Source organism: Bos indicus x Bos taurus, chromosome 9 (genome assembly GCF_003369695.1).
Source record: "Bos indicus x Bos taurus breed Angus x Brahman F1 hybrid chromosome 9, Bos_hybrid_MaternalHap_v2.0, whole genome shotgun sequence".
NCBI lineage: Eukaryota > Metazoa > Chordata > Mammalia > Artiodactyla > Bovidae > Bos > Bos indicus x Bos taurus.
The window spans coordinates 70,958,220-70,979,666 of record NC_040084.1 but is presented as its reverse complement, the minus strand read 5'-3'; the positions used below and the strand labels follow the sequence as shown (position 1 = coordinate 70,979,666).

General features: G+C 39.9%; 1 protein-coding gene across 4 annotated transcripts in view; it reads left to right on the top strand.

Moving 5' to 3' along the window:
* The first annotated feature begins 5,412 nt into the window (after positions 1–5,412).
* Positions 5,413–21,447, top strand: part of VNN2 (vanin 2) — a 29,237-nt gene continuing 13,202 nt past the window's right edge. For all 4 annotated transcript variants that reach the window (XM_027551589.1, XM_027551587.1, XM_027551586.1 and 1 more), the window contains exons 1-3: positions 5,413–5,642; positions 5,763–5,893; positions 20,249–20,441. In XM_027551589.1, coding sequence (XP_027407390.1) covers positions 5,430–5,642; positions 5,763–5,893; positions 20,249–20,441 — 537 coding nt within the window. In that variant the 5' untranslated portion in view covers positions 5,413–5,429. The remainder of the gene's footprint in view (positions 5,643–5,762; positions 5,894–20,248; positions 20,442–21,447) is intronic.

Sequence of the window (21,447 nt, the reverse complement as noted above, 5' to 3'; positions counted from 1 at the left end):
ATACCAACCTCAGATATGTAGATGATACCACTCTAATGGCAGAAAGTGAAGAGGAACTAGACAGCCTCTTGATGAGGGTGAAAGATGAGAGTGAAAATCTGCTTAAAACTCAACATTCAGAAAACTAATATCATAGCATCCGGTACCATCACTTCATGACAAATAGAAGGATAAAAAGTGGAAACAATGACAGATTTTATTTTCTTGGGCTCCAAAATCATTGCGGATGGTGACTGCAGCCATGGAATTAAAAGACGCTTGCTCCTTGGAAGAAAAGCTAGACAGCACAAACCTAGATAGCATATTAGAAAGCAGACACATTACCTTGCCGACCAAAGTCTGTATAGTCAAAGCTATGGTTTTTCCAGTAGTTTTGATTTTTCATGTACATATGTGAGAGTTTGACCATAAAAAAAATGGATGAACTGATGCTTTTGAATTGTAGTGCTGAAGACTCTTAAGAGTCCCTTGGACATCAAGAAGATCAAACCAGTCAATCCTAAAGGAACTCAATCCTGAATATTCGTTGGAAGGACTGATGCTGAAGCTGAAGCTCCAATACCCTGGCCACCCAATGCAAAGAACTAACTCATTGGAAAAGACCCTGGTGCTGGGAAGATTGAGGGAAACAGGAGAAAAGGGTGACCAAGAATGAGGTGGTTGGATGGCATCACCAACTCACTGGACCTGAGTTTGATCTTGGCATACTGCAGTCCATGGGGTTGCAAAGAGTTAGACATAATTTAGCAACAAAACAACAACCCCTTCAAATGCAGGCTTCTACATCTGCCTATCTAAATAAACAAGTGACTTTGATTCAGGTGCTATGGATTCGTGTCATTTGTGGCAATCATCCTGACTTTACCCAAAGCATTGAATCCATCTGTCTTAGTTCAAGAGAATACCATCAACTGGGTAGTTTAAAACAACAGAAATTTCTTTCTCACAGTTCTGAAGGCTAAGTTCAAGAACAAGGTGCTGGCAGATTCCAGTCTGGCAGGACCCATTTGCTGGTTCACAGATAATGATCCCTGTGTCCTCATGTGGTAGAAGGGGTGAAGTGGCTCTCTGGGGTTTCCATTATAAAGGCAGGGATCACATTCGTGAGAGCTTCACCCTCATTGCCTAATCACCTCTCAAGGGTTTCACCTCCTAATGCAATCACACTGGGGTTTAAATTTCAACATATGAATTTGTGAATCTGTTTGTGGGGGGAACACAAACATTTAGTCTATAGCACCAACGAAGAGACATTTCAGAAGTTCCTGTTGGTGAAGTCAATGAACTTCTGGCAGAGTTGGATTAGAACAAAATAAAGGATTTGCAAGTGAAATCATTAAAAATAGAGCTTGTAACTCTTTTTCTTTTGAGGACAGTGTGGGAGCATACTGATAGAAGCCAGATCAAAGAGACTTCTATAGCTTGTCATACCATGGTCCTAAACTTTTGAGAGCAAGAAAACAGAAGGGTAGTTTGAACCATGTGAAATCGCTGTTGCCAGAGGTCAAAAACAGGTGGCGATTAGCAACTTCCTATGCCCAACCCTTCCATCCATTCTAGGAGAACCAGGATGGAATCCTTACTCTTTAAGATTCTCTCTTGGTTTGAGTTGCTTGAACTGTCTGAACAGTTGAACACCCTTTCAAGTCCAGAGCTGGAGGAGCACCTCATTTGGGTGGGGTATAACTCCAAAACATAGTTAAAATTCAGGCTGGTTCTGCTCAAGTTCAGGCTGATTTGGCTCAAGCAGCATTTTCTTTCTCAGAGACTGAGTCAGAGAGGCATGCTGAAGACCAAAGCACAACCCCATTGAGGACAAAACATTGTCCTTTACCACTAAATACTTTTTTGGGGGTACAGTATTATCTTTTTTTATTTCCTTTTGGTATATAGTATCAAAAGAAAGCAATTTTAAAAGAAGGGTCTGGTTTTTCTGTTTTGTTTACTTATTTTTGATGCTATCCTTGCTACCTATGAGGAAATGCCATCAATGACTGTACATGATATTTACAAGTCTTTGTTAATGTTATTTCAACCTTGGAAACCAGGAAGTGCTGAGGCTTGAGTCAGAGCCAGGAGCTACTCCTTGCCTTTCTGGGCCTTGGTATTCTTATTGTGCTCTCACTGGCCCATGGATGTGCGTCTGCCAGGTCCAGCTGTGCATGCTCCAGGAGTTGGTGCCCAGGTGCTGTGTTCCTAATTTCATCCTCAGCACAGTGCCCCAAATGGACTAGATCTTCAATTGAAAAATAGTGGTTCTGTGGCCCTAACATAAATTGTCTCCCCTTTTTGTTAATTACTGTCATCCCATCATAATCTTGCAGAGGACTTTCACGTGTCTTTGACTCTCAGGACAACTTTGTGAAAATGATAGAGCATGTATGATTACCTGAACTTTTAGGTGAGAAATAGAGGTTCAGAGAAGTGGAATACAAAGCAGAAACTACATTTCTAGGGAATTCCCTGGTGATCAAGTGGTTAAGAATTGGTGCTTTCACTGCAGTGAGTCTGGGTTCAATCTCTGGTTGGGGAACTAAGATCTCACAAGCTGTGTTGTACTGTCAAAAATGAGAAAAAGAAGAAAAGAAAAGAAACTACATTTCTACTCTTCTTACTTATTAGAGCCAGAAAACCAGGCTCAGTTGAGTACTATTTTGAGACGATCAGATCCCAGTTAGAAACAAATATTTGAGCTCTTGTCTAGTTTTTATAGTGACTCTTCATACAAAACTGAATTGATTGGAACTTTTCACCCTTGTAATGAATTACATTAATCACAAACTGGTAAATTAGGGAATAGATCTTATTAGCAATAAATTATAATTGATCACTGTTCCCCATGGCCAGGTAACATTATTTTATAGCTGAGTTAAACTAAAGAAGTTAATTCAGCCTTACTTAAGCAATCAGGTTTATGAAGATGAAAATGTAAACTCTTAAAGTTCTCGGTCCTGAATTTAGTGAAGATTTAAAAGTGTATCACCTACTGTATGGCAAATGTTTGTAAAATTCATTCTCTTTTTCTTATATATTATAGATCTTTCCATATTTAAATTGCTGTTTCATTTACTAGTTTCTGACTCTTCCAATATTTTGTTATTCAAATTCTCAATTTTTATGAGACAATTTTGAAATGCTACAGAGAAAAAAGGGAACTTCATCACCCTGACTTTGCATCAGAGACCATTTCCCCTTTCACCCTCCAGCCAAAAACCTCTAATAAACAAAACACTATATCTCTTCTGTATAGCGACAAAGAGAAAAACATCCAGGAAATTTGGAGACACTGAGATTCGAAAGACAAATAAGACTGTTTCTGTTCCTACCCTCCAAAAGTAAGGATTGTTTGTGTATTTTCACCAGCTTACCTAAATACTACTAAGCAAAAAAGATAATGAAGTATTACCAATTGGATGAAATGAAATGAAATTAATCAATTAGATTAAATGACAAGGAAGTAGATCATGACCCAAATTATACTGATAAAAATGCAAGGGCTTAAAGGCCTCAACTACATTGTGTTTTTTTTGTTTTTTTTTTTTCAGTATATAGTATCAAGAGAAAACAATTTTAAAAGAAGGGCCTGGTTTTTCTGTTTTGCTTCCTTATTTTTGATGTGTCATCCTTGCAACCTATGAGGAAATACCATCAATGACTGTACATGCTATTTCCAACAGCTACATCAAGTATTTGTGCAATATTTAGATTTACCTGTGATCTTCCTAAGATGGTCATTTTGAATAGGACTCCTTAAAAGATGCAACTGAATGTTCAGACACCTGGATACAGATGTCAAACTAGAGTATGGATGTATGCCTGATGTCTTAGTTATCAGGAAAAGATTCTGGAATAAAGAGTGAGAAGTTCTCCACCCTTTTTTAAACCACTGTCTCTCTATGCCTCCAATTCCTGTCCTATAAAGTGTTGTTTGTGTTACACACTCTCTAGACTCTAAAGGCACTCATGATTTACTGTATGAAAATAGATGATAAAAAATCTCTTCACATTATCCATTAAAAGACTTGAACATTTTTCTAAAAAAATTATTTTCAGTATTCTATTCTATATAGGTAATAAGTTATTTCTTTACTAAACATTTCTATTCAATGCAGAACATTTGGGCAGACCTGGTTTATAACCTTTAGACCTCACCTATATCAAGAATTTTATTTATTTGTTTCTACTGTTTTATGCTGTTTAAAAGTATTTGAAAGAAAGACAGATTAAAAACCAAAATCAAACAGACAAATAAACAAAATGCACTAAATCCTTGTGTGATAGAATTGGACTGGAGAAGGGAGAATATGGATGTCCTAGGAAGGGCCAGCTTCCCTGGTGGCTCAGATGGTAAAGACTCTGCCTGCAATGCAGGAGACCTGGATTCAATCTCTGGGTCAGGAAGACCCCTGGAGAAGGAAATGGGAACCCACTCCAGTATTCTTGCCTGGAGAATCCCATGGACAGAGGAGCCTAGTGGGCTACAGTCCATGGGGTCGTGAAGAGTTGGACATGACTGAGCGACTAACACTTCCACCTCTTTCAGAAGGTTATCAGTGGTCACATAATGTATGTGAATGTGTGTTTTAAAGCTCATTTTTGTGGTCATTTGCCCCTAAAAAAATGAAAATTCCATTTTATCTGAGTTTACAACAGAGATGATCTTTGTAATGACTAGCCCAAGTGAGATACTTCCCCTTCCCTTGCATCTATTTCCAAAGAGAAAGGAAGGAAGGAAATGAGTGGGGGAGGAAGGAGGCTTTGCTCCCTAAGGACAGAGGCTCCCTAAGGAGAGGTTCTTGATTTCTCTTCTGGCCAAACACCAGGGACCAGCTCCGGGAGGATCAGTGCTTTGGGCACTAAGGTTGCAACAATGAGCAAACCAGACACAAAATCTTGTTTTTATGGAGTGAACATTCAGAGTCTTTAATAAGTAAGTCAGAGTGTTGATCTGGGTGAATTTTGCCCCCAATATCACCCTGTACTGCATTCTCCTAGTAGTAAATATTTTTTAAGTTTTCTCATCTTCTGAAAATAAACACAATGTAGATCCTTCAACAGAACAGAAAAAAAATTATTATCTGGTTTTTGTAATTTTTAAAACTGATATTTATTGTATCATGGTTTTCACATGAGAGTTAATTCAGTTAACTATTTTCTTTCTATTAATAAAAGGGTACAATTGTGTTATATTTGAATTCTTCTTTTGAAATGTGTCATTACACTTTATCAATAGTACATGTTGTACAGTCCTTGTAATACTTTTTGATTGTATTCATGGAACTGAAATTTTTTTCCTCCAAAATGATGAGACATAATATTCATGAGATTATAAGATAAGAGCTGGCAGTCACATGTTACATAAATGTTCCTTCCTCTATAAATACTACATGAATGTTACTTTCACTTGCAGAACTCAGGATACCCTGGCCATGATCACTTCCTCTTTACAAACCTCTGTGGCAGTTTTTGCCCTAGTAATTCTACATGTCAGCACTCTGGATACTTTTAAAGCTGCAGTGTATGAACATGCTGTCATACTGCCAAATGACACAGAAACACCTGTTTCTCCGGATGAGGCCTTGTTCCTCATGAACAAGAACATAGATATTCTGGAGAAGGCAATTAAGCAGGCAGCTGAGCAGGTATTCTTTTATTTCTGCTAATCGTAATTCATAAGACAGGCATGAGAGCTGATGAAGACTGGAGTGTTGAATTGTCTATATACACAGAGAAATAATTTTGATTTAACTTGTTTTGAGCAGGGTGCTCAGATTATCGTGACCCCAGAAGATGCACTTTATGGATGGAAATTTACCAGGGAAACCATTTTCCCTTATCTGGAGAATATCCCAGATCCTCAGGTGAACTGGATTCCATGTCAAGAACCCCACAGGTATTTGAAACATCCTATTTTTTAAAAAATATTTGCTTATTTATTTAGGCTATGCTGGGTCTTTGTTGCAGCATGCAGACTTCTCCAGTTGTGATGCCTGGGCTTCATTGCCCCACAGCATGTGGAGTCTTAGTTCCTTAGATCCCAAACCAGTGATAGAACCTGCACCCCCTATACTGGAAGGTGAATTCTTAATCACTGGACCACGAGGGAAGTCCCAGTCATAGTTGTTTGTACAAAGTACTGTGATTCTCTAAAATGCATATGCTTACTACAGAAAATGATGAATCCTAACTGTTCATGTATGTGGTATAAGTTTTATATATATATATATATATATATATATATATATATATATATATATATATAGACATTCATTTGATTTTTTAAAATTGTACTTAGATACCATTTAACAATTATTTATAATCTAATATGCTTATTAAATTTGGAGAAATATATAAATATTTATCATTGGGATTAGAAACTAAGGGGAAGACAATCTCATGAATATAAATAGTAAATTAATTTCTGAAGTAGACAGTAGGTTGTGTTCAGAAAATATTCCAAGGTCTCTTGTTGGGGTCCTTTAACGGACCAGAACCTGGTGGTCCAGAGTCGATGATAAGAAAGTGAAAGAGAGAAAGAGGCTGATATTCCCTGGTTTATGCAGAGAACCAATAAAGCCCTTGACACAGGGTTTGCATTGCTCACGAAGGCACCGGGCACCCTCTTGAGGGGGTGAAGGCACAGGGTGCCTTCTTGAGAGGGTCTTAGAAGCCTGGAGAGTGAGCATGACGGGTTTCTATGCTCCAGAGAATTAGCCAGAAAGAGAGAGAAACAAACGACACGAGGACCTAAGCTCTGATGGAGCAAAGGTGCTTTAATAATTTTTCTGTGAGTATATATAGGCTGGGATACAAGAAGTTTCTTTCGACTATGATAAAGATCAGAAAACCAAAAGTACAGTAACCGTTACCAAGGGAACAAGGGATTAATAATGGTCACAAGGTCAGGAGACAATCCATATCTCAAGAAAGGGGATCGAGACTAAGCAATTCTGTCATAAAGAGAATGTTTATTAAAGGAGATTCAAGCCTGTCTCACACAATGACCTCAGTTCCTGGGAGCAGCGTGCTGTTCTGCTTAAAAAGAAACAAAGGACTTGTGAGAAACAGCACGTAGGAATCCTCCTGTTAAACATTCCCTGATAATTCCCCCTTATTTATTTATAATATTTGTAAAAAGAGTTCTGACCATTAGAGTTTGTTTAGTTTTAACAATTTTTGCGTGAAGGCAAAGGTAGATGACAAATATAATTGTCAAGACAGTCACCAAAATTACAGTTCCAGACCCAATGCTGTGAGTAATGCTTTGAAACCATCCGCGTGGGTCTAGCCCAGATAATTGATCAGCTAGTTGTTCAGCTAAAGTTTTAAAATTAGTGGAAGAGGGCAGATTGCTGGAGTCTAGCCCCGGTTGGATCCAGGAATTCCCTCAGGATGACGGCATCGGCGATTGAGGGATAGCAAAGGCTGAGAGATTTATTAGATGCTCAATAATAACTGGTTTACACGGGAAAAAAATAAAGTTCTTGACACCGAACTTGCTCTGACCACGGAGGCTGCAGGCGCCCTCTTGAATGGCGGAAGGTGTCTCACTTTAGGCACCTTCTCGAGTGGGTCTTAGAAGCCCAGGCAAATAAGTGGTCACAGAGGACCCCCTGCGCTCCAAATTATTTTGGCATGAAGGAAGAATAGAAGAGAAAAAGAGGAAAAGGAAACAAGAAAGAATGACACGGGGAGACCAAGCTTCGATGAGCAAGGCCCATAGCTTTATTTTCAACAGGGGCTTTTATACCCTAAGTTGCACATAGAGGATAATAGGGGATGTGAAATCATGCAAAGTCAGCAATCTTTGATCCTTATCAAAACCAGGGTTTCTTTCCTGCAAATTTATTGTGTACAAATGGTTTAGGTGATCTACATCATCTTCTGGCCAGAAGGCCTATTAACATTTTATGACTCTTGACAAAGGTTTGTCAATCCATAAGACTTATTTTCTCTAAGAGTAATTATTTTAAGGTTTGGTGCCATCCTCCGAAGGTATTAGATAAAGTTGCATTCCTACAGGGCAGAGGTGCAGTGGGTTTACAACAAAGGAAAGAATTTATTACCTTAAGGGTCTAAAGTTGCTAACACCAAGGCCACTACTTATTTTTTCTACATTCCAACTATATTAATTAATACACATTCAAGGATACAATACAGAGTATGTGGAAACTTGGCAGCAAGCATTGGCTCATCAATGAAATCTTTTACTAGTTTTATTCTGACAGTTTCTAACTCTCTGAGAGGCTCTAAGCTATTTGAATATCTTAAGCTTCCCATGCCTCTCGAGGCTGAGAGACTGTAAACAATCGTATGCATAGCTGTAGGAGTCCGGGTAAACTTGTCAGGCGAGTTAGAGAGCTATCTGAGGGGTTTGGATTTAAACACACCTAATGCCCAGGAACTCATTAACTGGAGCTGTAAGTTAACTCTTTATCAGAGAGAGCGAGATGGTGGTGGGAGACAGCCCCCAGTAAAGTCAGAGGTGAGAGCACAAAGCAGTAAAGTAGGCAGACTCTGGTTTTTGGGGGTAGATGCTTGAGAATATCCAGGGGGACTCCTGAGGCTCGATCCTGCCTTTGCATATGCCAAGCCTCCTTTTTCATGACCTTTGCCACAGGTGGAGCTCCTCACGCTGGCTCCCGACAGCAGATTATTGGAAAAGGTTTCAAATATTTCTTTTTGTAATAATTGTACATTCAGAGAGGCATTATCATGTATGCTTTGTAAATGAAATTTGATTTGTTCCCAGTTGTAGGCACTATTATTGAAATGAACAGGAGTAACACAAAATTGAGTAGAATTCCAATCACATTTTAGCATCACCTGTTTTTGTACATCTGTTAATTGATCTCCAACCAATTTGATGGCTGTTTTTAGTTCCTGTATTTCCTCTTGAATATCCTCATCTATCTAAGCCTGAGTGGCCCACCATCTTTAGTCCAATTTTGAATAAAATTATGTGTTTGAATTGAGGTTTGTAAAGCAACATCAGTGACAGCAGCAGTGGTGCAAATAGCTGTTAATCCCAAAATGCCAAAAATCAGCCATCCAATGAATCGTTTAGATCGTCGGAGCAATTTAGTAAATAACCTGGAAGCAAGTCCAGCCATGGGACCTTCTTTCCAGGGATGCTGGAGATTTATTGGTAACCACAGACTACGTCGAGATCGAAGAATCAAAACGGAGTCATTTCGCGAGGAAATAGAGGAGTTAAGACAAGTATATAACTTACAATTTATGCAAGTTTCAGAACGTAAAGTCTTATTGAATTGTAAATTTCAATTTACAATTTTGTATAGCTACAACAAAAGTAAGTGGAACACAGGTTTGTATACAATATGATTGATTATAGCGAAAGAAATAATTGCTATGGCTACGACTGGTCCCTGTGAAATGTCCCGTCCAAGTCCCAAGTTCCTCGGTGCTTGCAGCAAGTTTCCAGATGTCCCATTGTTCAGGCCCAATCTGTTTATCAAGGACGATCCAAGGAAGTGGGGGGGGGGCACTCCACCGTCAAGCCACCCAAGAAGTCCTCTGTCATGGTAATGCTCCATTGTAGTCTTAGTAACCTTCTATGCTACTTGAGTAACATAATCACACACAGGCTGTTAATATCATCTGAGCAGTTAGATAACCACATACCATCGGGTCCCCAATAGTCAATTGTATGATTAGCCATAAACATTAATTTTCCTAATTTGGCCTGACATTTGTCCCAATGAACAGGAATATATTTAAAGTTCTTATTGGTAAACCCTTTGCATAGTGTTCTTTGTTCTTTCTTTAATTCTTTCCCTAAAGTTTCAGTAGTATAAACATGGTTCATGGACAAAGAAAGGGCAGTAAATAATCCAAGCAATGAGTGGAAGTTCTTTTTTGGAGGCAGGACGAAAGCCCAAGTTTGTTGATTAACATTAATACATAATTGTGTTGGGCCCATGCATAAAGGAAGGATATCATGGCAAGAGAAATGTTAATTAGTCTTCCTTCTTTCTCAGGATGAGACAGCCCCTCCAAGCTCCAAGGAGGGGGCACGTATCATTAGTGGATACGATTGGTCCTATATCTGTCCATTCAATAAAAAAGGGGGGTTAGGTGTATAAGCCCAATAAATGTGATGAATCAAGTCAGCCTGAACAGGGGAAGCAAAAGCAAGCAAAGCAAGCATAGTGGGGTTGGGGGGGGAATATATATATATATATATATAATTCCAAGGCATTCCCTGTTGAGAAACCAGATTTTCAGCTTGATTAGTAAGGGTTTTTATCTGTCCCCAAGTAGGGAGACCATAAGGTCAATAACGTCGAGTGCGGTGTTTTTTGGAAATTTTTAAAGCTGCCATGGCTTGTATTGGAATTTCTTCTTCCTAGGGTTTTTGTTGTTTTGTCTCTAGTTTGAATGTTGGGGGCCCCCTTAGGTTGAATCTTCCGAAGAGGAAGCCATCTGAGTTTGTTGGATCCATCTGGAGAAATAGAAGCATACCCTTTTCCCTGAGATTAGTTTCTTAGATTTCCATTTATTAGTTAACCCATCTTGATACCAAACAGGCAAAGGAATGGAGGTGTCCTTCAACGTCTTGAAATGTTTTTCTGCTTTTGTTAAAATATTTCCTTGTGGTAAGTTTAAAAAATTTAAAACAAATAAAGCTATATTAACAATAGTTATAGAAAGAAAGGAAAGCGATAATGATGAAAATATTCCTAGGAAATATTTCTGTCCAAAAGAAAAAAAAATCATCTAGCAATCTGTTTGGGGACTGGTATTTGGCTGTGGTTTTGAATTATTGGGTTGATTGCCTCAACATTTCATGCAAAGATGGGCTCGATAAAGGACAGAAATGGTATGGACCTAACAGAAGCAGAAGATATTAAGAAGAGATGGCAAGAATACACAGAAGAACTGTACAAAAAAGATCTTCACGACCCAGATAATCACGATCGTGTGATCACTGACTTAGAGCCAGACATCCTGGAATGTGAGGTCAAGTGGACCTTAGAAAACATCACTACGAACAAAGCTAGTGGAGGTGATAGAATTCCAGTTGAGCTATTCCAAATCCTGAAAGATGATGCTGTGAAAGTGCTGCACTCAATATGCCAGCAAATTTGGAAAACTCAGCAGTGGCCACAGGACTGGAAAAGGTCAGTTTTCATTCCAATCCCAAAGAAAGACAATGCCAAAGAATGCTCAAACTACCGCACAATTGCACTCATCTCACACACTAGTAAAGTAATGCTCAAAATTCTCCAAGCCAGGCTTTAGCAATATGTGAACCGTGAACTTCCTGATGTTCAAGCTGGTTTTAGAAAAGGCAGAGGAACCAGAGATCAAATTGCCAACATCTGCTGGATCATGGAAAAAGCAAGAGAGTTCCAGAAAAACATCTATTTCTGCTTTATTGACTATGCCAAGGCCTTTGACTGTGTGGATCACAATAAACTGTGGAAAATTCCAAAAGAGATGGGAATACCAGACCACCTGATCTGCCTCTTGAGAAATTTGTATGCAGGTCAGGAAGCAACAGTTAGAACTGGACATGGAACAACAGACTGGTTCCAAATAGGAAAAGGAGTATGTCAAGGCTGTATATTGTCACCCTGTTTATTTAACTTGTATGCAGAGTACATCATGAGAAACACTGGGCTGGAAGAAGCACAAGCTGGAATCAAGATTGCTGGGAGAAATATCAATAACCTCAGATATGCAGATGACACCACCCTTATGGCAGAAAGTGAAGAGGAACTCAAAAGCCTCTTGATGAAAGTGAAAGTGGAGAGTGAAAAAGTTGGCTTAAAGCTCAACATTCAGAAAACAAAGATCATGGCATCTGGTTCCATCACTTCATGGGAAATAGATGGGGAAACAGTGGAAACAGTGGCAGACTTTATTTTTCTGGGCTCCAAAATCACTGCAGATGGTGACTGCAGCCATGAAATTAAGAGACACTTCCTCCTTGGAAGGAAAGTTATGTCCAACCTAGATAGCATGTTCAAAAGCAGAGACATTACTCTGCCAACAAAGGTCTGTCTAGTCAAGGCTGTGGTTTTTCCTGTGGTCATGTATGGATGTGAGAGTTGGACTGTGAAGAAGGCTGAGCATTGAAGAATTGATGCTCTTGAACTGTAGTGTTGGAGAAGACTCTTGATAGTCCCTTGGACTGCAAGGAGATCCAACTAGTCCATTCTGAAGGAGATCAGCCCTGGGATTTCTTTGGAGGGAATGATGCTAAAGCTGAAACTCCAGTACTTTGGCCACCTCATGTGAAGAGTTGACTCATTGGAAAAGACTCTGATGCTGGGAGGGATTGGGGGCAAGAGGAAAAGGGGACGACAGAGGATGAGATGGCTGGATGGCATCACTGACTCGATGGATGTGAGTCTAAGTGAACTCTGGGAGTTGGTGATGGACAGGGAGGCCTGGCATGCTGCAATTCATGGAGTCGCAAAGAGTCGGACATGACTGAGCAACTGATCTGATCTGATCTGATATGGCTGTGGTTTTGAATTATTGGGTTGATTGCCTCAACCAGTATATAAAATTAATAATATACTGTAACTACAAAAAGGAGAAATTATATTTTTGACACTGAATGGCCATGATATTCTTTAGACTCCAGAGAAAACTGATTAAAATAAAATCTTTTTTGAATTTGCAAAGTTGGTTCTTCTTACACATGCAGTTAGGAAAAGGTTAACTTGTTAAAATACTTTTTTGGAGTTCCAATTCTGCCTGGGAAACAAAAACAGGCCTAAGAAAAAACCTAAAGTTAACTCTTATCATGTCCTTGGGATACACAGCCCACTCTATCTAGGACTCCAAATACTGTCACATTGGATGTAAAATTTTGGCTATAAAATTTTGAGAAATAGTAGGACTGTTAAGCATACCTTGAGGTAACATAATCTACTGAAATCTTTTATGAGGCCCAATATGATCAGGATAAGGGAGAGAGAAAGTGAATCTCTCCTGGTCTAAAGGGTATAAAGGTACATTAAAAAAGCAATCTTGTAAATCAGTAATAATAATGTGCCAATTTTGAGGAATAGTAATAGGTGATGGGATCCCTGGTTGTAAAGCACCCATAGGTTTCACAGATGCATTAACTTTTCTAAGGTCTGTTAAGAGACGCCATTTGTTAGATTTCTTTTTTATAATAGGAATAGGAGGGTTCTAAGGAGAGTAAGATTCCTCAATATGTTTAATTCTAATTGTGTGTCTATAAGTTCTTTGAAAGTAAAAGAAGTCGCTCAGTCGTGTCTGACTCTTTGTGACTCCACAGACTGTAGCCTACCAGGCTCCTCTGTCCATGGGATTTTCCAGGCAATAGTACTGTAGTGGATTGCCATTTCTTTCTCCAGGGGATCTTCCCAACCCAGGGCTTGAACCCAGTTCTCCTGCATTGTAGACAGATGCTTTACTGTCTGAGCCACCAGGGAAGTCCTTAGTAGCCTGTAATTTTTCTTTCATAAGGGGCCATTGCTCTGTCCAAATAGGCTCGTCATTTTTCCAAGTTATTTTAATAATTGCTTTGTTTGTTAAATGAGCAGTGGCCCTAAGAGAAAACGTGGAATGTATGTCTGAGTTTGCCATAGCATAAGTAAGTCCCTTCCTGTTAGATTAAGGGGTGCATCTATCACATAAGGTCTTAATGTTGCAGGCTGGCCTTTCGGTCCTTCGTATGGGTAGATTTGAACATTTTGATAAACTTCTTGTGCTTTGGTTTGAGAAATTTCTGCAGTTTGGCAAGAGATTTTTTGTATAGGTGCACTCTCAAGGGGGTAGAGGCACAGGGCGCCTTCTCGAGAGGGTCTTAGAAGCCCAGGCAGGAGAGTGAACATGACAGGTTTCTACGCTCCAGAGAATTAGCCGGGGAGAGAGAGAGAGAAAGAGAGAGAGAGAGAGAGAGAGAGAAAGATAGAGAGAGAAACAAAAACGACATGGGGACCTAAGCTCTGATGGAGCAAAGGTGCTTTAATAATTTTTATGTGAGTATATATAGGCTGGGGTGCAAGAAGTTTCTTTGGACTATGATAAAGATCAGAAAACCAAATGTACAGCAACTGTTACCAAGGGAACAAGGGATTAATAATGGTCACAAGGTCAGGAGACAATCCATATGTCAAGAAAGGGGATCGAGACTAAGCAGTTTTGTCATAAAGAGAATGTTTACTAAAGGAGATTCAAGCCTGTCTCACATAATGACCTCAGTTCCTGGGAGCAGCGTGCTGTTCCGCTTAAAGAGAAACAAAGGACTTGTGAGAAACAGCACGTAGGAATCCTCCTGTTAAACACCTCTCTGACAATCTCTATTGATGGTACCAGACTTCAGTTTCATAGTCTCTCTGCTCTAGAATCTGTTTCCCTTTGCAGAAAGACCTGAATCATAAGACTTTATGCTTTGACATTTTGCGGTTTCCTAGGCTCATAAAGCTAAATTTCCTGGGGTAAATTAATTTAGAAACTTTCCAACATAAAATATTTAATATATAAGTATATTAATATATAACTTCTACTATCTACTAAGGCTTGAATTACTGAGGTACAGGTTGCACACTTCTATACTTCATACTCATTCTTTCTCAACTCTTAGATCCTCTCACCATCTCTTACCCTTTTATACTTTTTTTTTTCACTCTGGTACCTCAAATTAAGTTTATTAAACATTCCTCTGCCATGCTTTTGCTGGCGATTATGGAGACCATGCTTTTTGAGGCACTACTGATAAGTCTGAAGCTTATGTAAGGGTTATCAGAAAACGGCTTTTCTCAGCTCTAAAGAGCTTAACCACACAACGAGGAGACTATTGGGTTCCATGACAGTCAGCAGCTCCACTTTCCTGTTCTTCTTGTTCTGAGCTGATGCTCCCCATGGTGTTTGTTGTGGAAGAAAAGGGGCGACAGCTGGACAGTCTTTCTGACTAGAAGTTTTGAGAAGGGGACAATCCATTTATTTTTCATCTCACAGTAGGATTCTGAGATGGATTTCTTAGTTAAAAAAAAAAAAAAAACATATTTTGCCAATGTATGGGCTAGTCAAATATCACAGTAGCTATGAAAACTGGTGAAGGTTGGCATGCTAAGTTGCTTCAGTTTATCCAACTCTTTCTGACCCCATGGACATTAGCCCACGTCCTCTGTCCATGGGATTCTCCAGGCAAGAATACTGGAGTGGTTTGCCATGCCCTCCTCCAGGGGATCTTCCTGATCGAACCCACATCTCTTATGTCTCTTACATTGGCAGGCTTATTCTTTACCACTAGAGCCACATGATGAAGGTTGGAGGAAAGGTCTATTCCAGGTGGAATAGAGGTATTTACCTCTATTCCTCATTCATAGCTCTATGAAATAAAGCATTGAAATATCTCTTTCATAGCTCTATGCTACAAAAAAGAAATTTTGAAAGAAAATGGGTTTGCACTGTCATCCAGTGTTCAGTTCAGTTCAATCGCTCAGTCGTGTCCGACTCTTTGCAACCCCATGAATTGCAGCATGCCAGGCCTCCCTGTCCATCACCAACTCCCAGAGTTCACTCAAACTCACGTCCATTGAGTCTGTGATGCCATCCAGCCATCTCATCCTCTGTCGTCCCCTTTTCCTCCTGCCCCCAATCCCTCCCAGCATCAGAGTCAACTCTTCACATGAGGTCATCCAGTGTAGTCACATTTAATTCAATGGCAACCCACTCCAGTACTCTTGTCTGGAGAATCCCATGGACGGAGGAGCCTGGTGGGCTGCAGTCCATGGGGTCGCTGAGAGTTGGACACGACTGAGTGACTTAACTTTCACTTTTCATTTTCATGCATTGGAGAAGAAAATGGCAACCCACTCCAGTACTCTTGCCTGGAGAATCCCAGGGATGGAGGAGTCTGTTGGGCTGCCATCTATGGGGTCACACAGAGTTGGACATGACTGAAGCAGCTTAGCAGCAGCAGCAATGCCACTTATTGAGCACCTGCTATATACCAGATACTATTTTAAGAATAGGAGATATAGCACTTATTAAAGCAAAGTCTTTGCCCTTCCCATGGCTTATGAATATTCTTGTGGGGGAAGATAGATGTAAACAAATTCATTTATTATGTAGAATGTCATTTAGAGATAATAATGGGGTGTTGATGGAAGAAAACAAGTACAATCTAAAATCATATTTTATTTGGGACTTTACCAAGGCCTTAAGCCTGGGATCCAGTGGCTCAGATACCTCTTTGGACTGTTCCAAAGAGGTAAGGGAGGAGCCAAGATATATAGGGGTTTTTGCAACACCCCCCACCTCCGAGAAAAAACCAAACAAATAAAAGTAAACAAAGTAGTCCAACACCAAAGATTACTGCTAATGGTTAGGACTATGAACTTCTACTTTAGGGGGCTAGGTTCAATCCCGGGTCAAGGAACTAAGATCCTACAAGCCATGCTTCATAGCCAAAACAAAATTCTCCAAACAAACAAAAGAGTGACTCCCAAATGTTTGGCCTAAGCAGTTGGAGACACAAACTTGCCATTTATGGACATAGGGAGTGTTGGTGAACCAATTGGTTCCTCTTGTCCAGGCACTGGAAAGCCAATCTACTGATACAAGGTTGTGGTGAAGGAAAGCTCAGTGTCCAGCCAGGAATACCAGTGGCTAATGCTCAAAAGAACCAAACTCCCGATGGATTTTTGGGAAGGGTTTTTAAAGTCAAGGTAAGGGAGAGAGTTGCAGGGCATGTGATCAGCTTATGCACAATTCTCTGGTTAGCTAATGGAGAGGTAACAGGATGATGTCACAGGGGTTAACATCATCAGTCCTCAGATTCCAGCCAGTCTGGCCGCTACATGCTCATGGCCTTCATGCACTTAGCTTTTTCCATCTGGTGAGGGTTTTAGTGTCTGCAAAACAACTAGGAATGTGTGTCAGACACTGGTTTTTATGTCCTCAGGGGAAGGCCTAACATTCTGTGCTCCTGTATGCCTGATCCATTGTTTAAATTGTTACCAGTCCTCCTGGCCCAACTGCTATTTTTTTGTTACTATGTCTTTACATTCTTACAATCATTTATTCTTGAGTTAAATTTTTGTGACTCAGGGGAGGCCTAGGAGACTAAAGTTTTTCTACAAAAAAGAGGCAGGTAGAGGATATGGCAGGGTGGGGGTGGGGTGTGGTAGTCTGTCCTGGTTAGGTGGCCTAGAGTCCTGGTCGGTTACAGGAGCACTGAAGGAATAGCAAGTCTGGGATGGAACTATGGAAATCAATTTTGTGCATCTGAAGTTTGAGCTTTAATTTAATAGACATCCAAGTGGAAATGTAACCCTGGCGGATATATATTTGAGTCTGGCGTGAAATACAAGGTCAGGGTTGGAGGTAGAAAATCAGGGAGAAAAACATTTTCAAATTAGATTTATTAACATGGATAAGAGTACTTATCAATCCATTCCTTTTCATTTATTCATTCACTCATTCACCCATGTAACCAGCAAATGTCTAGAGATCTACAGTAAGGAAGCAGAAATGCAGTCATGAGAAAGAGTCATCTGGTGTTTGAATTTAAACTGCCTGTTAAACGCAAGCTCCAGAATACTTGCTGCTGCTAAGTCACTTCAGTCGTGTCCGACTCTGTGTGACCCTATAGACGGCAGCCCACCAGGCTCCCCCGTCCCTGGGATTCCCCAGGCAAGAATACTGGAGTGGGTTGCCATTTCCTTCTCCAGTGCATGCAAGTGAAAAGTGAAAGTTAAGTCGCTCAGTCGTGTCCGACTCTTAGCGACCCCATGGACTGCAGCCTACCAGGCTCCTCCATCCATGGGATTTTCCAGGCAAGAGTACTGGAGTGGAGTGCCAGAACACTTAATTGTGCTTTAAAAATCAAAAGTGAATTTTATCAGATTCTTATTGGTGAGGTCATGAATGTACTTTGCCAGTGGCAGTTCAAATCAGGAACCGTCTATAAATATCTAAGTAAATCTGGGTCCTCCATAATCTCACTTTTTTTTCAAATCACATTGTGCTCAATGAAACACATGTCATAATGTAGTTTATAGGATGGATAAATAGGTAATTATTTTGAGACATGCTTTTACAGATTTCCTCTTATTTGCTTTCTACAAATAAAGTTCATATTCAAACCTACAAAGCTTTAGGAAATAAAATAAAATATCTATCATCTATAAAAGAATAGTAGTTGCATTTTTAAATATTGATAATCATACTTAGTTTAAAAAAGATATCCTAGCATGGCGCTCACTCTATTCCTTTCACATTTAGTGTGACTATTCTCAAGTAATATTAATTACTTATCAATAAAGCTATGCTGGGCTTCCCCGGTGGCGCTAGTGGTAAAGAATCTGCTGGCCAGTGCAGGAGATGTAAAAGTCGTGGGTTCTATTCCTGAACTGGGAAGATCCCCTGGAGGAGGAAATGGCTCCCCATCCAGTATTCGTGCCTGAAGAGCCCCATAGATAGAGGAGCCTGTCAGGCTACAGTCTATGGGGTCGCTAAGAGTCAGACACAACTGACCATCTGAGCACACACAAAGGTGTGCCAACTCCACACTGGTCAGTAATGTTAAAGAGCAAAACTCTTGGTCCTCAGAGGAGGAAGAACTGTCTCAAAGAATGATCTGTTCACAGATGTAACCGCACGTCTGCATATTCTTTATTCTGGGTAAAACAAGAGACCTGTCAAGTACATTTTTTTATGTCCTTAATCATCTACAAACTTTGGAAAAAAAATGTATTTCTATAGTAAGAACAGAAACATTAGTTTCATCATATAGAGTTATTCTGTTCATTGTAAAGACACAGTAGTCAGATTTTTCAATAAGCCATGCAAGCATTCCTTTTTACTCTCATTTCAAATCCAAAGATAAGAATTATAGACTATTTTGCATAACTGCTACATGAGGCCACAGAGTCACAGCTAGAAAGAAAGGCACAAATGGAAAAATCATGTCCCTTCTTTTTTATTCTGCTGTTTGTCACTTCATTGTCTTGGAATCTCCAGAGTCCAAAGGTCACGGCCCTCAGAGCTGTGGTGCAGCTCTGCTGCTACCATTTCCAGGGGGTTCCAGTGGCGTTCCACCACCCAGATAGTAAATGTAGCTTTGGATTGCACCACTAACAAACTGAGACACCCTCGCCTCCACGACCCAGAATGAGAGCTCATTTGCCTATTCCCAAACTACCAAGAACCAAACTCCCCAATACATCTTAAATTCAAGACTTTAGGAGCTGGATTATTGTTGGAAATAATAAAAGAATAAAGTTTCCTTAGAAAAAGAAGAGAAACTTACCTCTAATAGAGAGACAATATTTAACACCAAAATGGCTTCACCTATGGAATGAGTTAGAAGAGAAGAAATCTAATGCTTGAGCCACAGGAAACTTCAGTGTTTAGACTCAGGGCAGAAGAGGAGGAACCAGAAAAGGAGATGGAGAAAAGCACCCAGTGAGTAGGAGAATGAGAGAGTGGGGTCCAATAAGTGGGGTGAAGTGTTGCCAGGAGGAGAGTGTAACTCCATCAGCTGATGCAGAAGTAGTACAAGATAAGGTAAGATGTGGCTGTCATCACTTCACTAGTAGGGGTTTTCACGAGGGATGATAGCAACGAAGCCTGATCTGAGCACTTCCAAAGGGAATGCGAGAATATGGGCTGATCCAGAAAGAGGGCCAGCTCTTTCAGGGAGTTGTGTTGTAAGAGGGACCTAAGAACCTAGGGACCTAAGAAAAAAATAAATTAGAAGGGCATGTGGGGGTCAAGAGAGGTTTTTATTTTATTTATTTTCCACAGATGAGAGGTACCAGTGTATATGTGTGTGTTGATGAAATGATCTCTTGAAGAGATGAAAACTTGCTACAGCAGAGTGAATAATGAATTGCTGGAGTAATAGATAGAATTTGGAAAAAAATTCAGGTTTAACTTGTGACTTCTAAATATGATCTCTATCATGTCACATAATTAGTATTTTTTGTGTGTATGTGAGAAAATTCAGACTTAGCTTCATAGCAACTTTAAAGTTTATCATACATGCATATATATGAATATAAGCACTATGTTATGCATTCAGTCTCTGGGATTTATCTATTTATTAGTAACAAGTTTGTACCCTTAAACTACATGTCCCCAATTTCCCACAGTCTAACCTCCAATATCCACCATTCTATTTTCTGTATCTACAAGTTTGACTTTAAAAAGTTCCATGTATAAGTGATATCATACAGTATTGGCCTTTCTCTCTTCGACACTGAAATGTTTTAATTAAAATTTCATTTAGATTTGGTCATACACCAGTACAAGCAAGACTCAGCTGCCTGGCCAAGAACAACTCTATCTATGTCGTGGCAAATATGGGTGACAAAAAGCCATGTAATTCCCATAATACCACTTGTCCTTCTAATGGCCATTATCAATACAACACCAACGTGGTGTATGATGCAAAGGGAAAGCTGGTGGCGCGTTACCATAAGGTAAGAGGGGGTGACTGTGTAAAATGGAGCCTCCTTTGAGAAGGGTATATTCTATGTTTAGGAGATAGAGCTTCATTTCCTTATAATACGATGTTTTATTGTTGTTCAGTCGCTAAGTCATGTCCGACTCTTTGCAACCCCACAGACTGCAGCTTGACAGGCTTCTCTGTCCTTCACTATCACTTGGAATTTGCTCAGACTCATGTCCATTGAGTCTGTGGTGCTATCTAACCATCTCATCCTCTGCCACCCTCTTCTCCTTTTCCTTTCAATCTTTTCCAGCATCAGGGCCTTTTCCAATGATTCATCTCTTTACATCAGATGGCAAAGTATTGGAGCTTCTGTTTCAACATCAGTACTTCCAATGCGTATTCAGGGTTGATTTCCTTTAGAATGGACTGGTTGAATCTCCTTGCAGTCCAAGGGACTCTCAAAGTCTTCTCCAACACCACAGTTCAAAACCATCAATTCTTTGGCTCTTAGCCTTCTTTATGGTCCAACTCTCAAATCCATACATGACTACTGGAAAAACCATAGCTTCGACTAGATGGACCTTTGTCAGCAAAGTAATGTCTCTGCTTTTTAATACACTGTCTAAGTTTGTCATCTAGGTTTGTCAATACAATGTTACCAATATTTTTTTAAAAAGAGCAATAAAAAAAATGACATTTTAGAAGTGTGGATTAAATTGTAGACTGAGATCTGTAAGAAAGGTTTTGTAAGTCCAGAATCAAGATAAAGTTTTTGCATATATAAAACAAATAATTTTAATATTGATACAAAGGATACTGAGATGACTGCCATCTGGATACCAGTCAGTTCAGTTCAGTTGCTCAGTCATGTCCGACTCTTTGCGACCCCATGGACTGCAGCAGCCAGGCATTCCTGTCTATCACGAACTCTTGGAGTTTACTCAAACTCAAGTCCATTGAGTCAGTGATGTCGTCCAACCATCTCATCCTCTGTCATCCCCTTCTCCTCCTGCCCTCAGTCTTTCCCAGCATCA